The following is a 17,797-nucleotide window of genomic DNA, read 5'->3' on the forward strand; positions in this document are numbered from 1 at the left end:
CTTGTGAGTGATCACGTTCCTGATGGCAGTTTAAGTGTTGTCCAATGGGAACGATATGGTGGTCCTCCATTATAGCTCCGTTATAGATTGAATGGTCTCGATGCGTCAACTGACAACGGTGTCAAGTTCCGACAGCCCAAAAGGGGAAATGATGTTGATAAATCTGGAAGATGGCAACCCACCACCTTCCAGGGACGGATGTAATGGCAAAACGTGGTTATTCCTCTTGGCAGCACGATACAGGGACGCGTGGGAGCTCCCTTTCATCGTTGGCTTCCATCGTCAAACAACTGATAGATATCACGTAGTCCATCGTCTCTTCTGTGCAATGCTATAGTGTATCGTTTTATTCTCATGTTCTGTTTAAACCAGTAATTGGAAGCGTATTGAAGAATAGAGCACCGGTGTTTCGGATCTCGCTTACAAGGTCGTTGATGGATTCACCGGTTAAATTTGAATTCGGAATGTCATCCTCCGTTCTCGGATCCGGGAACGTGGGTAACCAACGATGTAACATTCATCTAGACTTTAGGCATTTCTTGCTTTGTCAAAGAAGTCACAAAGTCTCCTTCGCTTTTCTTGAAGGACCAAAGTCTCATCTTCCAACCTTTGTTGACCTTGATTTGAGAGAGGATCGCATTGTCGTCAATTATATAGCCTTCGATGGCTATTTACTTGAGCATACATCCCCTCATCAGCCTCCTAGACAATCAATATTTCACAATTCTTTGTTCAGAAGTCATACCCGCAGATGTCGTTGGATAAGGTATAAGGTTGCATGGAGCTGGCGCTGTTGCGGTCTAGCATCCTGCTAACCCAATTTGGAGCGAGTAGTCGCCTACACAAAGGTTCATCCAGATCTTGAAGAACAGAATGTCGCTAAGGACAACCAAGCTGCAATCGATACCGTCTTTGATAGCCATAAAAAGGCCTACGTCTCTCTCTGCCTGGAACCAAGACGACTCATTCTGTTAGCGTCCTGACGATCTGCCTAACAATGGCGATCTCCAGGTTAGGTGAGCCAATGAAGTAACAGGACAGTCATGTCGAGGAGGAAACACCAAACCCCGCATCGCGCCACCAAATGAAGTGAGTCATATCAGTCGTGGCTTCTGAATACAACAGGAATTGCTCTTCACAAATATTGAATTGGAAAGAGACACTGTCCGTGATCGTATCTACAGCCAGCAAAACCTTCGTCAAGCATACTCAGACACTTCCTGGCATCATCTCAGCTCAACATCAAGCTACCAAAACATCATCAAAATGGCAGAGATATCCTCGCCTCCCAGAGAACTTGATTTCATCGGCAAAGTCGCAGTAATCAGCGGCGCATCTCGCGGCATCGGTCGCGCTATCGCATTCAACCTAGCATCGCGAGGGTGCTCTATCCTCGGCACTTGCGTTAGTGACAAGGGCATCGATGCTCTATCGACAGGCTTGAACAATGAGATCACCGACCGTGTTTACAAAGATACGTCTAGAGAGCGTCCGTCGGGTCAACAGATCAAAGGAATTATCGCCGATGTATTCTCCCCCGACTGCGCCAAAACAATTGCCGATGCACTCGAGAAGTCTTTTGATGGTCGCGTCGACATTCTTGTGAACTCAGCTGGTGACCCGATGCCTGGAGTTATCGGTCAGATGACCACGGAGGAGATCCAACGAAGTCTTCTAGGCAATGTCCAAACCCCCGTCCAAATCGTCGAAGAGCTCGTCCGCCGAAAGCTCTTCCAGCCCAACAGCCGTATCATCTACATATCATCAGTGCGCTCGCGCCTCCCATGGGCCGACCAACTCATGTACGCCGCTGGTAAATCGGCTGGTGAGTCACTGTGTCGAACTTGGTCACAAGCCTTTGGTGGTAAGGACGATCGATACGCTTTCATGGCAGGGACTACTGCGAATGCTGTCACAGCAGGTTTGACGGAGACTGACGCTGTTATGGATTGTGGACCGGAGGTGGTTAAGACCTTTCAGGATGAATTCTTTCCCTTGCAGAGTATACCCAAGTTTGGACAGCCTGAGGACGTGGCTGATGTTGTAGGGATGCTTTGTGGCAATGATGGAAGATGGATTACTGGGTCTGTTGTTAGTGCGAGTGGTGGCTGTATCAAGATGCAATAAGTAACGAGCATGTCACGCTTCGAAAAATTGAAAGAGTACTTTGTAAGGTTTTTATTGGCTTTATTGACATAGGTACACCAAAACAAGGTGGTTAAGGTATCTCTATACAAAAGCGAAACGGCATCATGTAGATGGGTCAAGACATCAACCGGCAACATTAGCTTCCACAGAACGCTAGTCTTTTATCAACTTATTTCTTGTTCATTTGAAGACAATAAGTCTCAACCGCAAGAAAAGTATCCCGAGCTGGGCGCTCCCTAATGATACCGCCGTCAACAAGGCTGTTCAGTACTTCACGGACATACTCGCGGTTGAACTGCATCTCGCCCAGTGGGTTCTCGTCAGGAAGCACAGAACGAATCCGAGCTTCGACATCGCCAAGCTTCGAATCAGGAATCTTGGCAACCTCAAAGAGCTTGGAGTTCTCGGGTGGAGCTTCACCCTTGATCAAAGCGTAGCGGGCTTCATTCTGACGGCCATCGGCGGTGAGCCACTTGATAGGAACAGGGTCGAAGACGGCGATCGTCCAGCGGCTGGGGATCTTAACGTCAATCTTTTCGATCTCGAGGTTGAAGTTCAGAGGGGGGTTGATAACGATGAATAGCTGGGCCTTTGAAAGATTGATCTCCTTGTTGGAAGGGAGCTGAGCGCGGGCCGACATCTTGTTGGTTTGTGTGAGGAGGGTTGTTGATATGATCGGCGAAAGTTGTGAGAATGAAGCAGTTTGACTGTCGGATGCAGAGATGGAAGATGATGTATGTTGGTTTGAGAGTGGACGATCAAGCTGCTCTTGAAGCTGTCGCATGCCATACAAAAATCCTTGATGTTCCCAGTGAATAGACGATTTACCAACGGTATAGTGAATGGGCCGCTGTATATGATTCTGAACATGCGAACTTCCGCTGTCTCCTATGAACACACCGGTCTGTCTCATGAACATCAAGCTCTCTAGGGTCTCGTTGTTTGTGATGTCCTATTAGGCAGATATCGAGCGATCAATGCCAGGATAGCATTATGCATGTTTTATTTGTGGTTGGAACATTTTGCTTAGAGTTTGTGTGCAACACACAGAACTTAGTTTACGGACAGACAGGAAAGGGTTTTCTGAACACATTTATTAGTCATCGTGAAGAGTTTTGGGCGGAAGTTTATGTTCTGAAAAACAACATCATGGCTTCATTTTTTGGGTTTGCAGGCTAGAGCTTAAGCTTATGGCCAACAATCATCTATCGATAACGCGAAAGCCACTTTCTTGTAGCAGTACTGAAGCCAAAATCCTTAAAGAAGAACTACAAATATCCACCAGACAAGTTCGTTCCTCACGACTCCGATCCTTGGACCTACCTAAGATACCTCTACTGAAGTTCGGTCTCTTTAGATATCATCTCAAGCTCGGAAAGAACATCATAAACCTTCTCCCAACTCAGTGGGAGAGTGGGATATGGCTAAGCCTGAGGTTTGGAAGACTTACTAGGGAAGATGAGGCCAAGTATCAGAGTCTCGCCAAGGTCAGGGCGGTATGAGACCCCAATGGCACCTTTACCGCGAATCCATTTGCTGTTGCTCTTCAGATTTAGGAAACAGTCTGCTAGTCAGCTAAGCTCAAGTGTAATTAGAAGCCTTTTTCTCATCGTAATCGACACCTAAATGCAAGTGTCCCAATAGTCTTTGCGTAATACAGTCTAAGCCTCGGATAACCTTTGCTGAGTTCATTTTAACACCCCATGTTAAGGTCCGCTGTTTTCTTAATCCCTAAGGGTTGTGATAAACAGACCACTAGAAAGTAGCGTAAAGCCCAGTGTACTTACTATGTTGATTGATGTCTTAGTGACACAAATACCTGTCTTTCCAGGTTTTGAGGGGGGCTAGGGGAGGAAACAAAACACAGAACCCTGATCCTTAGTGACAAAAAGACTTAGGTAATATAGTCTAAGCTTAGGATAGTTTTTGATGAGCTTATTTTGGCACCCTATATCAAGGTTTGCTGTTTTCTTGCTCCCCGAGGGGGGTCAACAGCCAGGGGGGCCATGTCAAGTCCTCATGCCTGGTACGGAAATGCTTCGCCAATGGATGAGCTTTATCCGCCAGCCTGATTGTGATGGTTGTGCATAGCCCCCGCAATGGCGTTGCTGGGCGTCTCACTGCCCTATCAAAGCCATCAGACCAGCATATTTATTGGCACACAGGTCTCACAACTGACTAACGGCTGAAAATACTGCGCCTCATGCGGGCGAGCCTGAAAATATCTTGGTGGATGGCGAAATCAGCCCAAGAAAACGCCCAACTTCGAGTGCCAGGCGACTCGTCACGAACTCGGAAGCAAGTCTGCTGGTGAATCGAACAAAGGCTTTATCATCTTGACTGAAATACAATGGCCGAGCTAGCTTTGGGTATTGCTGGCGTCGCTGGCACAATCGACGTCTGTATCAAGTAAGAATACCAAAACCGCTTGTCGGCGCTCACAGTATTTTAACACTTTTAGGTTCGGGAAATATCTCGTCAATGCCTGCAAGGACTATGGTCAGGCTGATGAATTAGCCCACGAGCTGTCAGTAAGAATACACATTTGCTGGTTTCGAATTGCTAGCCAGCTAGAAATCGTCAAAGAACTCGAGGATAACATGACCGAGGATCAGCGAGAGCTTCAGTCGCACATATTACGCATCTTACAGTCGAAGCTTGAAGCTGCGACAGTTGTCATCTCCAAGTCCGATAGGCATGGTAGCTCTAAGAGAAACAGGGCTCTGCATTTCGTCAGTCTACGAGAAACCCTTGAAAGCACTGTTACCGATCTTGAGTCTTGGCAAAAGCGATTCGAGCCATCGTGGTTCCAGATTATCAAAACCGGCTCAACTTATACTGAAGATGTGTTGAAAAGCGCTACTCTGACCAACACACGAGACAGAGGGGATCCGGCTCGCGAGGGCTTGAAGTTCCGCCAAGCCTTCAATAACAGCGAGACTGTGAAGCTAGCAGAAAAGGTACTCGAGAACCTTGAGATGCAAGTAATCCCGTATTGTGAGACTGAGCTCGCAGTCAAGCAGAAGGAGAATAAATACCTTATCATTGATACAGTCTCTCGGGATACGGTAGCATTGAGAGATGCTCGAGAGCTTGCATCACGTCTCCGAGACTCGAACCCTTCAACGTTCGGAACCCTGAAATGCAAAGGAGTTGTTCAACTTACGAGAGAGCCGTCCCTAAAGTTCGTTCGTCTTTGGCGTCCCCGACGGGTATTCAAGGGTTCGCAGCTGCAGGGAACTTCTCCTCTCTGGTCCTGCCAACTCACTCACCACTAGACTCAAAATCGCGAGGCAGCTTGTGACAGCAGTTTATTACGTTCATTTATACGAATTTGTTCATAAGAACATTACACCGGAGACTATACTCATCCTAGAGTCTCCAAACGAAGAGCATGCGCAAATGCTTGTGTGTCTCGTTGGATTTCAGCTTTTCCGGTATGCTGATGCCCCGACAAACACTTCCAAGACCAAGAAGAGGAGTCTGGTGTATCAGCATCCTACACGCACCGGGAGCAAGAGTGTGAAGTTTGTCATGCAACACGACATATACAGTCTTGGCGTTTGTCTCTTAGAAATCGGCCTCTGGCGCTCGCTTGTGGAATTTCACGGTGCTACTACCAGACTATCAACAGTGGTAACCAATACTGTAGACTTTCAGTCGGAACTTGATCCCCAAGCTATCAAAGAGACGCTGATACTCCTCAGTCGTACCGAACTGAGAGTGTGTATGGGAGATATATATAGTACGGTGGTTGAGACGTGCTTGACGTGTCTGGACGAGGGCAATATAGGTTTCGGTGACCCCCAAGACTTTGATAATCGAGGAGGAGTCGAGATTGGGTCACTTTATGTCGAAAGGATCATGAGTCCAATGGCCGCGCTTTGTTTTTGATAGTATCATGTAGACATGGGACACAAGATCGAATGTTTGCTTTGTTGATGTATTATGGGCCTCGACATCATCAGCAGTCTTCCATGCAGTTCTTGGTGTACAGTCGTGTGCCACTGTAGTAGGCTATGCTGCAGGCGGAAAAAGCTATATGCGCTCCGAAGCGAAGCTGAAGCTTGAAAGTCAGCCTCTACGGCTGAAAGAATGCAGGCTGACCTTCCCCTCTCCTACAACAACGCCCGATTCAATTCAGTTTCTCTTTATCGACTGAAAGTTCATCAGTCGGTCAATAGCGTGTTATTCGCGTATTATCACAATCCGCGAGTGCCAACATGGATGGATCTCTTTCAGATCTCGTCCGTGACTACCAACTAACCACGCGTTACGAGGGTGTCTTCACTATTCACTTCCATCGTGATCCTGATGCACCTCCGTCAGTCCCTCGGATGGTATGCGACATCGAATAAGCTGTACATAGCTATGGAATTCTTTCCTGATGGGGACTTGTATGCCAACATTCGCGACCACAGACGTTTGACAGACGATGAATGCAGCCACATCATTAGCCAAGTCTTGTCGGGTGTCGCTGTTATGCACGAAGCAGGATTTGCCCATCGTGACGTGAAGCCTCAGGTTAGTTTTGAACCCGTATTCTGGCTATGGCATCTAACTTATTGGTAGAACATCCTAGTGTATAAAGTCTCACAGGACCTCGCCCCAAGTTCTTGGTGGGTGAAGCTTGCTGACTTCGGTATCAGTAAGAAACTAGGAGCGGAGACGACCGGAACAACCCTGGCCTCAGGAACCCCATTATATATGGCTCCCGAGCTCCTTCAATACGACTCTCGGAGCATTCTGACCGAGGATTACTTCAAGGCTGACGTATGGGCTATTGGGATAACTGCGTTCTTCATCTTGACAAAAAGCGTGCCGTTCAAAAGTCAGCCTGCGATATTCCACTATTCAGGGAATTTACAAGACCTTGCAACTATTTTTGCTGATTCCCAACTCACTGAAATTGCTCGGAGCTTTGTCTCTGAGGTATTAAAACCACAACCAGGTGAGAGACCTGACGCAGAAAGGGCAAAGCAACATGCATGGATTCGCCATTGGCTGCCAGAAATCCCAACGCCGGGGGCACTCAGCAGGTAAGTTTCAATCCCCCACCTCAAACATAGTACTGACCTTCAAAGGCAGTCTACAATTTCTTCCTGCCGAAGTTCTATTCAAGACTGCACGGGGGTTGACAACAGAGATCTCGACACTAGCTTCACAAACCGTTTCGCAAAGATGGACTGGCGATTTCCATGATCTTGGCATTCTGCCGAAGGCCCCGGATCATATACAGAACTTATACAACATTCCTTCCAGGGTAGGAGAAATCGAAATTCCGATTGCAGAGACACAATGGATTACCAAACTGGAAAATCATAGACCTGCAAGCATGGGTAATCTGATACGAAACCCACAGAACCCTGGTATATGGCGCGACGTTAATATTTTACAACAACTCCGAGGTTGGATTAGTACTGGAGATATCGACATGGTTCGGTTGCTTGTATACCGTGGAATTGACATTAATGCTCCAGACGAGAATGGGCGAACACCACTGCATCTGTCGGCTAGCATTGGCAATGTGGAAATGGTCCGTGTATTGTGTGAAGGAGGTGCGGTCATCGATATAACAAGTGAAAGTGGCCATACGCCACTCCAATTGGCGGCGATGAAAGGTCATACAGACATGGCCGAGCTTTTGCTTGAAAAGGGTGCTGATATCGAGGCAAGCGACAGCTATGGCGGTTTCACTCCTATAGGCTTCGCAGCAAACATGAACCATTCTGGTGTCACAGGACTTTTACTTGACAAAGGGGCAAACGTCGAAGCAACGAACCGGGTTGGGCATACACCACTTATTTCTGCTGCAAGGAGTGGTTCTGAGGCTACAGTAAAGCTTCTACTTAATCATGGTGCTCATATTGAAGCAACCGACAAATCAGGCAGTACACCGCTTATCTGCGCTGCAAGAGCTGGGTCAGAAGGTGTCATCGAGCATCTTATCCATCACGGAGCTAACGTCAACGTAAGCGAGTACTCAGGCTTCACACCAATGCGCGAGGCCAGGAGAAAAGGCCATGATGCTGTTGAGAAGCTATTGCTTAGAGCAGGTGCTAGTATCGATGGCAGCAGCCCAGAATTGAGTACATCGCTACATGAAGCTGCACAGTGCGGTTACTACGATCAGATGATAGTCAATCTGAGGCGAAACGAAGAAAATATTGAAGACAAAGATGACTTCGGCCGTACACCGCTGATTCTGGCTGCAAGGGAGGGACATATGGACACTGCATGGTTACTTTTTAAATATGGGGCTAACATGGAAGCATTCGATCACTCGAACCATACTCCCTTGATGGCAGCTTCAGACCAGGGCCGAACGTCTATGGTAATCATGTTGGTGAGAAATAAAGCAGATGTCTTGGCGCGCGATATCGAGGGCAACACATCGATGTCTCTGGCTTCACGAAAAGGACACATTGAAACGGTGGAATGTTTGCGTGACGGCAATGTCCCAGTCGATACTCCCAACAATAATGGCGAGACGCCACTGATTCTGGCTGCTAAGGGAGGTCATACGGCTGTGGCCAGGGAACTACTCGACGCTGGTGCTGACGTCAACGCCAGTGACAACAAAGGCTTCACTCCGCTTATCACGGCTGCAGAACAGGGGCATGTAGAAACGGTGAAACTTCTGGTTGATCGCAAGGCTCAGCTTGACAGCACATCACTAGGTGCACCTGCAGCTCTGATAGAGGCCGCGAAAGAAGGCCATGAAGACGTGGTGGAAGTATTGCTGGAAGAAGGTGCTGCAATTGAAACTATGGATATTTCAGGGGTCACGGCGCTGGTTCATTCTGTGAGACGTAATCACGAAGCGGTAGTGGCGCTTGTTCTCCAGATAGGGGCCAATGCTGAGGCAGAAGACGAGAATGGCGAGGCTTGTTTGATGCTAGCCATAAAGAACAGCAACAAAGCTGTTATTGATCTACTCACACAGCACGGGGCCAAGAAAAGCTGGTTATATTACCGTGCTCGTATGTCTTTAGGCTACTGATATCATTTTCAGTGGTTTATCTACTTTACTGTGTGTGAGTTAGCATTAGTAATATCAAGCAATTATTTATATAAAAGGCGAATCGAGCATTTTGGTTTAGACATAGATAGAGATCTCATTTGCGGGAAATCTCAACAGATATCTCCATTTCCTTTTCAAGAGCCCTGGATGTGAACAAAGCCAGGGTGCGATCGTCGGGCTTGTATTGCAACACGCTGCCACTAGGTAGAACTTGGACCTCATACCCGTTCGGAAACGTAAAAGTAGGAAGAATAATCTCAGTCGGTGCATCGATGTCGGGGTCGCTTGTGAAGTTCAGCTTGAGTATACCCGAGGTCTCATCAAACCCAAAGGAAGTAGGTGTCCCCGCGATCGCAGCCGGATACGCACGGCTGTAGTGCTTCTCCAGCTCTGGATATGGCTTGCCAGATGTTCCGTCATACAGATTCTCGTACGCCCATCCAATCCAAGATACCATATTCGCATCAGTTGCTGCCATGGCTTCCGCTAGGCCAGCCATCTGCTTATCATCACCCATCCAGAACGTCAGCTCTGTGAGAACACCCGCAGTCTTGAGTCGAACATTGTCTTTTTGTCGATTGTAGAGTGTATCCTTCAGCGGGCCCAGCTGCGGGGGATTATAGTAGTGGAACGAGTGTACTGTCTTGGACCCGTCGCCGAGAGGCACGTTGTTAAAGCCTGACAGAACATCAAAAGTAGCGCCCTCGAACCAGATAAGTGTATCATTGTCAACGGTACGGATTTGTTTCGTTGCTCTGTTCCAAAGTCCCTCCATATTCTTGCGATCAGCAACTCCTGGTACGAGAAGTGTAGGATCGGCGTATGTGTCGCCAACCCAGGGTTCGTTGAGAAGATTGTATCCCACGACATTAGTAGTGTCGACATATTCTGACGCCAGCTTCTTCCAGTAAGCGGCGAAAGCGTCTCCCAGACCGTCGAAGTTATTGTAAAGTCTCCCAAAGGCATTTGCGACAGCCACGGACAAGTAGCTCAGTGACCAATCGATGGTATTGCATTGTGATTGAGGCGAAGGAAAGCCATCGGCGTCAGTGGTAAACGGCTTTAGTTTCTGAGGAAACGGGAATCTTCTGAAACCCGTGATCCAGTCCTTCTTGACGAACCACTGGGCAGATCTTAGTCGATGCAAGATAAAAAGGTTTATTGCTTACTCACATCAGGTACGCCATGGCCGCAAAGTTGCTTGGCCAGTACATCTTGGTGCACGTCCACCAGCACATAGATACCATGTTCTTCTGCCAGCTTTGTCTGCTTCTTCATAATATCCAAGAAGGTCTGATTGTACTCGCTGCGAACTGGCTCAGCGCCAGCCCAGCTATGACCAAGCCGAACAATATTGAGCCCCAAGTCGTGCATATTCTGAACATCTCGTTCGCCGAATGACGAGACACCCGGAGTCCACTCAAACGGCCTGTACCACGGTTCCTCTTTCATGACAACATTGGTTCCGTGAAAGAATCTGGTTCGTCCATACTCGTCAACTATCTGATGAGTATCTTGGTTCACATGCTTGATACGCGCCATATTTGGATAAGTCTTGTACCAGCCCCCTACGTCTTGGGCTGCTACTCTTGGGATCTCAGTGCATGATACGGCCAGAAGCCATATCGCTGTAGAGGCAGAAAGCATGCCGGTGGTGATTGGTTCGCCTGGATGTATGATCTGACAGGAAGACAACAAACGTAAGAAGTGAAATCTACCCTGAGCCAGGAAAGATTCATGAATAGATAATGGAAGCATGGATCTCGATTTATGAGCCAGATCTCTTGCATTTTGTTGTTATCTATTGCTTGGGTCTAGGCTAGCCGCATCAAGTAGGTATCACTTAACAGAACCAAATATTGCTACATGCAGGAGGGGAAAGCAACCCTTCTCCACATCCATATTGGCATTTGCTACCAAGTGCGCCCCAAAACCTGATCCGCGATACCAATTGGGGATGATTTAATGCCGAACTGAGGCGTGAATTGTTCCTCGTGAACACCTTCCCTAGTGTTGTGCCGAGGTTTAGCTATTTAGCCAACACGTGAGAGGGGAAACAGCGATGTCGAAGAATATTTGGGTTTCTATCCTACAAATTTAATTGGACTTCCTCTCAAGAACGGTGGTAGGTAGCCCAAAATGGGGGGAAATCATCAAGACCATTGCCTCGCTTGCTCGAGGTACTATCATCCAGCATTCATTACTACCGTCTACCACTACAGATGGACATCAATGTCTTCCAACTTTCCTAGCGAGGCAGGATGAAATTCGACTATCCTCCTCCAATGAGTGGATTGCTTGCTATATGCTCTGTTTATTACTCGTGGGAAGTATCCAATCCAACAAGCTTCTCCGACAGCTCCCAGAGCTTTCGTTCAGCTTCCTCATCATAGATCCACGCAGCATGTCCCAATTCAGGCGAAGTCGGCTCTACACCAGGCCTCACCAGTTTCTCCTCCACAAAATCAGCCAAATACTTCCCACCACGACCCTCCCAGTCCTTACTAATTGCCGCATAAACAGTCGTAGCAGCACCGTGAGCCTTATTCCTCAAAGCATTCTTGATAGGACCATCCAAGTCAATCGTGCTTAGGTCAACATACTTACCCAAGTTGGTGAGTATATATCCAGGATGCACTGATAAGCCATGGATACCTTGGCCTGCATATCGCCTGTCAATCTCAGACGCGAAGTAGATGTTCGCAGTTTTGGATTGAGCATATGCAAGCCAAGGATTATAAACCTCCTTCTCGAAGTTATAGTCATCCCAGCGTATACCACCAGCTCGGTGACCCTTTGACGCAACGGAGATAACACGAGATTGTAACGAAAGCGTGGAAGCGGCCAGAAGAGCTGGCTTGAGAAGTTGGAACAGAAGAAAGTGTCCGAGATGGTTTGTTCCAAATTGGGTCTCGAAACCATCTTCGGTTCTATCCTCAGGAGTGGCCATGACCCCTGCGTTGAGGATGAGAATGTTCAGCTTGTCGACCTTGGAAAGAAAGTCCTTGGCAGCGGCTCGTACGGATTTGAACGAGTCAAGCCTCAGTTCGATTCCGTGGACAGGTGCCTCCGATTTCGCTTCCGGCCACGACACGATGTCGTTAATGCCCTGCTCGATCTTTTCGGGAGATCTTGCGGTGATGTAAACCGTTGCTCCGGTTGCGTGGAGGGCTCGGGCGGTTTCGAGGCCGATGCCTTGATTACCGCCTGTGATGAGGACAACTTTGTCGGTGAGTCTGTTGAGAAGGCCTTCATCCTTGACGATCTGGAGTGCTGTAGGTCTTGCGTCACCAGGACCCCGGAGGTTGACATGAGCTTCAGCGTAACGAGACATGGCGGAGGTTTGCGATGAATATTTGATAAACTCTTGAAGATGAGATGAGTCTGTTTTCCAGAGAGTCTGCATGCATTCTTCTTTCGACCTTATATCGTTCTTGGCCCTCCAATTATCCTCTGGTCAATCATGGTGCCAGCGTTAGTCCTGGCTTGGTCATCGGGCTCCACCTGTCGGCAGTGAATTTGGGCGGGTTCAGGGTATGTACAGAGCAGCTCAAACTTTATCGTCAGTCAGAGCCACGATTGGAACTGCAAACTGCTGTACGGTAATAGAGTACTATCGGATTTCAAGGAGTCTAGTTTGGAGTTTGTGGATCTGCAATTGGCTGGATGATGTGAGCCATTTGGCTTACCCGATAATTCCGAACTTTATTGACGCGACTGCCCTTGCTTGAGCGCTCGCATGGCTGATATCAGCCTCTATGAGATGCTTAAAAATCAAGGAGAAATGGACAAGGCATCAAAGGCAGTAGTCTTGTTGCGGAGCTAATGTAATCAGCCGAAAAAGCCTGTCATATCCAATTGGAAATCACGCCATCGCAACGGCATCATACTCCGACAACAGTACTGCAAATGACAAACACTGTATTATTATGGTATCTCAGTTGCCGTACTTGGCAAATTGTACTTCAGAAGACGCCGACGATGCACTCCCTCTCGGCACATGCCGCAGATCACTAGATCCTTCTCCTTCCAGGCTACCTCGATCATGTACACCATGACCCAGATACCGTTCACTATGGACTGATATCTCGGTCGTCTTGACCAGACTCGACTCATTACCGAATACACGATGAGACTCTTCACCCTTACCGACCCGAACCTCGTACTCTCCTGTAATTGTTCCCTGAGGCCCGGTATGCTTCCGCCGGTCGCGATTCAACGTCTCCAATCCAACATCGTCGTGATGAGTAGCATTATGACTGCGGCCATAGGAGCTCTCGTTCCTTCCGCGGGTCAGTTCGACGAGACGGTTGAGGATGCTAAACTCGAGCTTGAGCTTGACGCTGTATACGAGTGGCTTCCACGCGGTCTGGATGTCGAACAGGTTCGCGAATTCGAGGGCGAGGATGGAGACGTCGAGGAGGATGACGAGAACGTTGACGATGAGGAGGTGGTTGAGTACCATGCGTGTCTTGGTGTTGCCGACGCTCTTCTCTAGTCTGAGACGCTTGCTTGTCTCCCAGACATAGAGACCCGAGATGATGAGCTCTTGAACAAAGAAGACGCTAAGCTGGATCTTCTCAAAGACCTCATATGGTTTCTGGAAGGGCTCCGGGTTCGGCGATCCGACACCATAAACAAGGATGATTATAGGGAGATGCAACCAAGTCGCATTGAAGATGATCATATACAAAACCATCCTCAACCTCTTCTGGTTATGCATAACAATATGTAACCTCGAGTACAAAACAACAGACTGTCCCGTGATCATAGTGCACCACCCAATAAGTATAAGCGTCGAGTAAAGGTACGTCTGCGCCGAGAGCGACAGGTGCAGGATGAGGTATCCCGTTCCATTGAAGGCAATGCCCCAAGTGGCGATGACTAAACTCCAGAAGTAGAGGCCGCTGCGCTTCTTGAAGCTGCCGAAGATGTAGGCGTTGAGCTCGAGGACATTGTAGAAGGCGATGCTGATGAAGACGCAGATCACGATTGCGACGGCGCCGTTTTTGGTGTTGTCGGCCATGTCATTTCGGTGCCGTGATGGGACGGGGATAGAAGATCGATCGGCAGACGGGGGGAGAAAATGAATGGAAGCGATGCGTTGCTTCAGCAGTAATTGGGTTGCAAAAATGACAGAACCAACAGCAATTTGTTGGCTGCAAAGGTCTTAAGTAAAAGGCTCAACACCATCTTTTCTCAATGCCCTTCTTGTCTCCCTCCAGTGGCGGTCTCACCATCAAGTTTCCTCCTTCCATATCACGCAACTGATGAGTTCCATGCTAAGCTCATTTGGTGGCTGGATCTTTTGCTCTGATAAAGTTCAAGGTTTGGCAGTTTTGGCTAATCAAACTCAAACTCTATTTTTCTGCATGTTGGTTGCATCCCTGCCTCAGCTTTGAAGGGTGCATATGGGCTGATACGACAGTTGTACTGTGATCGTCAAGCTTGCTACTCCATCAGAGAAAAGGAAAGTGAAATACCAAGGGTATCGATACCAATGCAATGGTAAAGATGAGATGAAATCCGGAGATCTGACATCGTTGGTTCTTCAAAGTGAAAAGATCGCCAATTCGCGCAGCATCATTTCGGAAAGTTCCTTCGCCATATGCCGCCCAAGTGCGTCACACCAGAAATTCACACCTACTCAATTGAGCAAGTCGTAACATTCACAGCAGGGACCTATCCAAGCGCAAGCCACAATCTCAGCTGGTGTAGAAAAGACCTCCAATCGCGATGCTCTCCCCTACACTCGTGTCCGTTATTCAGCGGCAGTTTCGGTCGGCGATTAATAACAACAATCCTTAATTGTTGAGAAATGTGCCGCTGCCAAGGAACTGGAACCACATTATGTAGTTGTGGCGTGGCTGCAGGTTATAGGAGGTTACGTTGATGTTGGTCGTTGGTTCAGTTAGACATTGATTTCAAGGCCCCTGTAAGCAGGGTTCATACCGATTCTTCCAGGGCACTTCCCTTCCATTCTCCCGATCAGCCCTGTCCGGAAGACGTGCCCAGATCCGCGAGTCAGTCTAGAACTCACTCAATCGTAAGTTCTTCCTCCCCTGCTCTACGGACCAACAGGTCACATCTGGCTTTTCTCTCTCTTCCCTCCCAAACTCTAAACATGCTAATTTCCCCACATTCTACTACCTCAATCCCCAGTGCCGAAGCGCTGATTGACCCGCGTAAGACGGCGACCCACGCTAGCTTAAGCTTAACGCTGCAGATCTTGCACGTTCTTGGAGTACAACGCCGAGACAACCCTCGTTAATGCCTCGTCGCTGTCATTTCAGGCGGAGATGATGAGTTCGCAGCGACTGGTTCATTGCGCATATTAAAAGTGTCTCACGCAGCTCCATCCATTGTCTGTCACACCAAGCATTCATTCGTCATGCCTTCTACCATTTCTGTACTTGCTGCGGGGGTTCTCGTGCCCGTTTTGGGCGCCGTGGCTGCTAAGCTTCCTTCTACGGCTCAGATTATCGACCAGAAGTCGTTCAATGTCTTGAAGGATGTGCCGCCTCCCGCAGTGGCCAATGACTCTCTGGTATGTCACTGCAGCCTCTTTGCTGATTTTCACTAACGATTATGAGTAGGTGTTTACTTGGCCCGGTGTAACTGAGGAGTCTCTGGTCGAGAAGCCTTTCCATGTCTACGACGAAGAGTTTTACGACGTCATTGGCAAGGACCCCTCACTGACCCTCATCGCGACATCGGATACCGACCCAATCTTCCACGAGGCTGTTGTCTGGTATCCTCCTACCGAAGAGGTCTTTTTTGTCCAGAATGCAGGCGCTCCTGCTGCTGGCACTGGATTGAACAAGTCTTCCATCATTCAGAAGATTTCCCTCAAGGAGGCCGACGAGGTCCGCAAGGGCAAGAAGGATGAGGTCAAGGTCACCGTCGTTGACTCAAACCCTCAGGTCATCAACCCCAATGGTATGTTGAGCTGGCGATAGGTATTGAATAGCGACTAACTCTCTGCCTTAGGTGGTACTTACTACAAGGGCAACATCATCTTCGCTGGTGAGGGCCAAGGTGACGATGTTCCCTCCGCCCTATACCTGATGAACCCTCTCCCTCCCTACAACACTACCAGTAAGTCACATACACGCTCACAAAACGATGTTCAAACCTGACTGTAACAAGCCCTCCTTAACAACTACTTCGGTCGCCAGTTCAACTCCCTCAACGATGTTGGCATCAACCCCAGGAACGGTGACTTGTACTTCACCGACACCCTCTACGGATATCTCCAAGACTTCCGCCCTGTTCCTGGTCTGCGAAACCAAGTCTATCGTTACAACTTTGACACCGGCGCCGTCACTGTTGTCGCTGATGACTTTACCCTCCCCAACGGTATGTCTCCATCAAATGGCAGAGCACACGCGACTAATACTGCTTAGGTATTGGCTTTGGCCCCGACGGCAAGAAGGTCTATGTCACCGACACTGGTATCGCTCTCGGTTTCTACGGCCGCAACCTCTCTTCGCCCGCCTCCGTTTACTCCTTCGACGTGAACCAGGACGGTACACTCCAGAACCGCAAGACCTTTGCTTACGTCGCATCTTTCATCCCCGATGGTTAGTCTCCCCGACATGGCTGCAATGTCATCTACTAACCCCTTCAGGTGTTCATACCGATTCCAAGGGCCGTGTTTATGCCGGTTGCGGCGACGGTGTCCATGTCTGGAACCCTTCTGGTAAACTCATCGGCAAAATCTACACTGGAACCGTTGCTGCCAACTTCCAGTTTGCCGGCAAGGGAAGAATGATCATTACTGGACAGACCAAGTTATTCTACGTCACCCTTGGAGCATCAGGCCCCAAACTGTATGACTAGAGTAGTTCTACGCTTGATAGACACGTTGATAATATAATATACCATTCAAGCCGATGCAATTGCATGTGAGTCGTGTTAAGCAAATGACCTCTTTCGCTATTCACGGAGTTTATCTTGTCTGGCTGGGCGAGAAGTTACCAGGCCCGCTTGATTGTCTTTTGCCTGTAAGAATGGCTCCGACGAATGTCTCGGCCCAATGCAGCGACAAGTTCACTCAGTTGCATGGTCGATCCATCGCCGACTGAGCTTGTATCTTTTGATCAATATGCGGCTTCGTGAGCCGGTGTGATGGAGATAGTGTAAGGAAAGAAGGGAGTGGTCACTAAGATGAGTATTTGTGCATGTTGAAGCATGCGACCAGGTGCGGCAACTGGGCCGAAACAGAGTTCACTAATCTGGCTAAACTCATACAAGCGCCATAGCCATTTGGCGATTCTCCCTGAAAGAATTACGATGACCAGATTCGGGAATAGATCGGAACCTAACCTCAAGTTTTGTTTTGGTATGCTCTACATCACCGGTTCAAAGAGTATCTAGTCATTCCCCAGCCAACATAGCGCAGGGTATTGACCCTGCGGCTTTCACAAGAAAGCCAATTGATCAATCTCAAGATAAATATGTCTACTACATCAAATACACTCATAACATCAATGACGAGCGTGTTTCCATGGTCTAGATAATGCACTACCTGGACAAATGTCGCAACTCAGTACACTAACAGCTAGTGAAATAAGAACTAAACAATCCAGCTCGAGTGTTTTCAACTCGTATCGCACTCTCTAT

At 48.3% G+C, this 17,797-nt stretch overlaps 7 protein-coding genes across 7 annotated transcripts; 3 read left to right on the top strand and 4 right to left on the bottom strand.

Moving 5' to 3' along the window:
- Positions 1-1,266: 1,266 nt before the first annotated feature.
- FTJAE_8026 (3-oxoacyl-reductase) lies at positions 1,267-2,127 on the top strand (the record flags this gene model as incomplete). Its single annotated transcript, XM_037354800.1, has 1 exon — positions 1,267-2,127. One exon carries the CDS (start codon positions 1,267-1,269, stop codon positions 2,125-2,127), a length of 861 nt encoding a protein of 286 aa, XP_037204966.1.
- A 190-nt stretch (positions 2,128-2,317) lies between these two features.
- Positions 2,318-2,788, bottom strand: FTJAE_8027 (uncharacterized protein; the record flags this gene model as incomplete). Its single annotated transcript, XM_037354801.1, has 1 exon — positions 2,318-2,788. One exon carries the CDS (start codon positions 2,786-2,788, stop codon positions 2,318-2,320), a length of 471 nt encoding a protein of 156 aa, XP_037204967.1.
- Positions 2,789-4,498: 1,710 nt separating this feature from the next.
- FTJAE_8028 (ankyrin repeat domain protein) lies at positions 4,499-9,151 on the top strand (the record flags this gene model as incomplete). The annotated part of the gene is made up of 6 exons (XM_037354802.1): positions 4,499-4,557; positions 4,610-5,370; positions 5,525-5,871; positions 6,478-6,672; positions 6,721-7,187; positions 7,237-9,151. 6 exons carry the CDS (start codon positions 4,499-4,501, stop codon positions 9,149-9,151), a joined length of 3,744 nt encoding a protein of 1,247 aa, XP_037204968.1.
- A 115-nt stretch (positions 9,152-9,266) lies between these two features.
- On the bottom strand, positions 9,267-10,714 carry FTJAE_8029 (glycoside hydrolase superfamily; the record flags this gene model as incomplete). Its single annotated transcript, XM_037354803.1, has 2 exons — positions 9,267-10,295; positions 10,346-10,714. 2 exons carry the CDS (start codon positions 10,712-10,714, stop codon positions 9,267-9,269), a joined length of 1,398 nt encoding a protein of 465 aa, XP_037204969.1.
- Positions 10,715-11,489: 775 nt separating this feature from the next.
- On the bottom strand, positions 11,490-12,506 carry FTJAE_8030 (reductase; the record flags this gene model as incomplete). The annotated part of the gene is made up of 1 exon (XM_037354805.1): positions 11,490-12,506. The coding sequence occupies one exon, from the start codon at positions 12,504-12,506 to the stop codon at positions 11,490-11,492; it is 1,017 nt and encodes a 338-aa protein (XP_037204970.1).
- Positions 12,507-13,109: 603 nt separating this feature from the next.
- On the bottom strand, positions 13,110-14,198 carry FTJAE_8031 (uncharacterized protein; the record flags this gene model as incomplete). The annotated part of the gene is made up of 1 exon (XM_037354806.1): positions 13,110-14,198. The coding sequence occupies one exon, from the start codon at positions 14,196-14,198 to the stop codon at positions 13,110-13,112; it is 1,089 nt and encodes a 362-aa protein (XP_037204971.1).
- A 1,365-nt stretch (positions 14,199-15,563) lies between these two features.
- Positions 15,564-17,014, top strand: FTJAE_8032 (lactonohydrolase; the record flags this gene model as incomplete). The annotated part of the gene is made up of 6 exons (XM_037354807.1): positions 15,564-15,719; positions 15,769-16,111; positions 16,163-16,270; positions 16,322-16,531; positions 16,579-16,755; positions 16,803-17,014. The coding sequence occupies 6 exons, from the start codon at positions 15,564-15,566 to the stop codon at positions 17,012-17,014; spliced, it is 1,206 nt and encodes a 401-aa protein (XP_037204972.1).
- Between the last annotated feature and the right edge of the window lie 783 nt (positions 17,015-17,797).

The sequence above is a fragment of the Fusarium tjaetaba genome, assembly GCF_013396195.1.
Source record: "Fusarium tjaetaba strain NRRL 66243 chromosome Unknown NRRL66243_c0000165, whole genome shotgun sequence".
In the NCBI taxonomy this organism is placed as follows: domain Eukaryota; kingdom Fungi; phylum Ascomycota; class Sordariomycetes; order Hypocreales; family Nectriaceae; genus Fusarium; species Fusarium tjaetaba.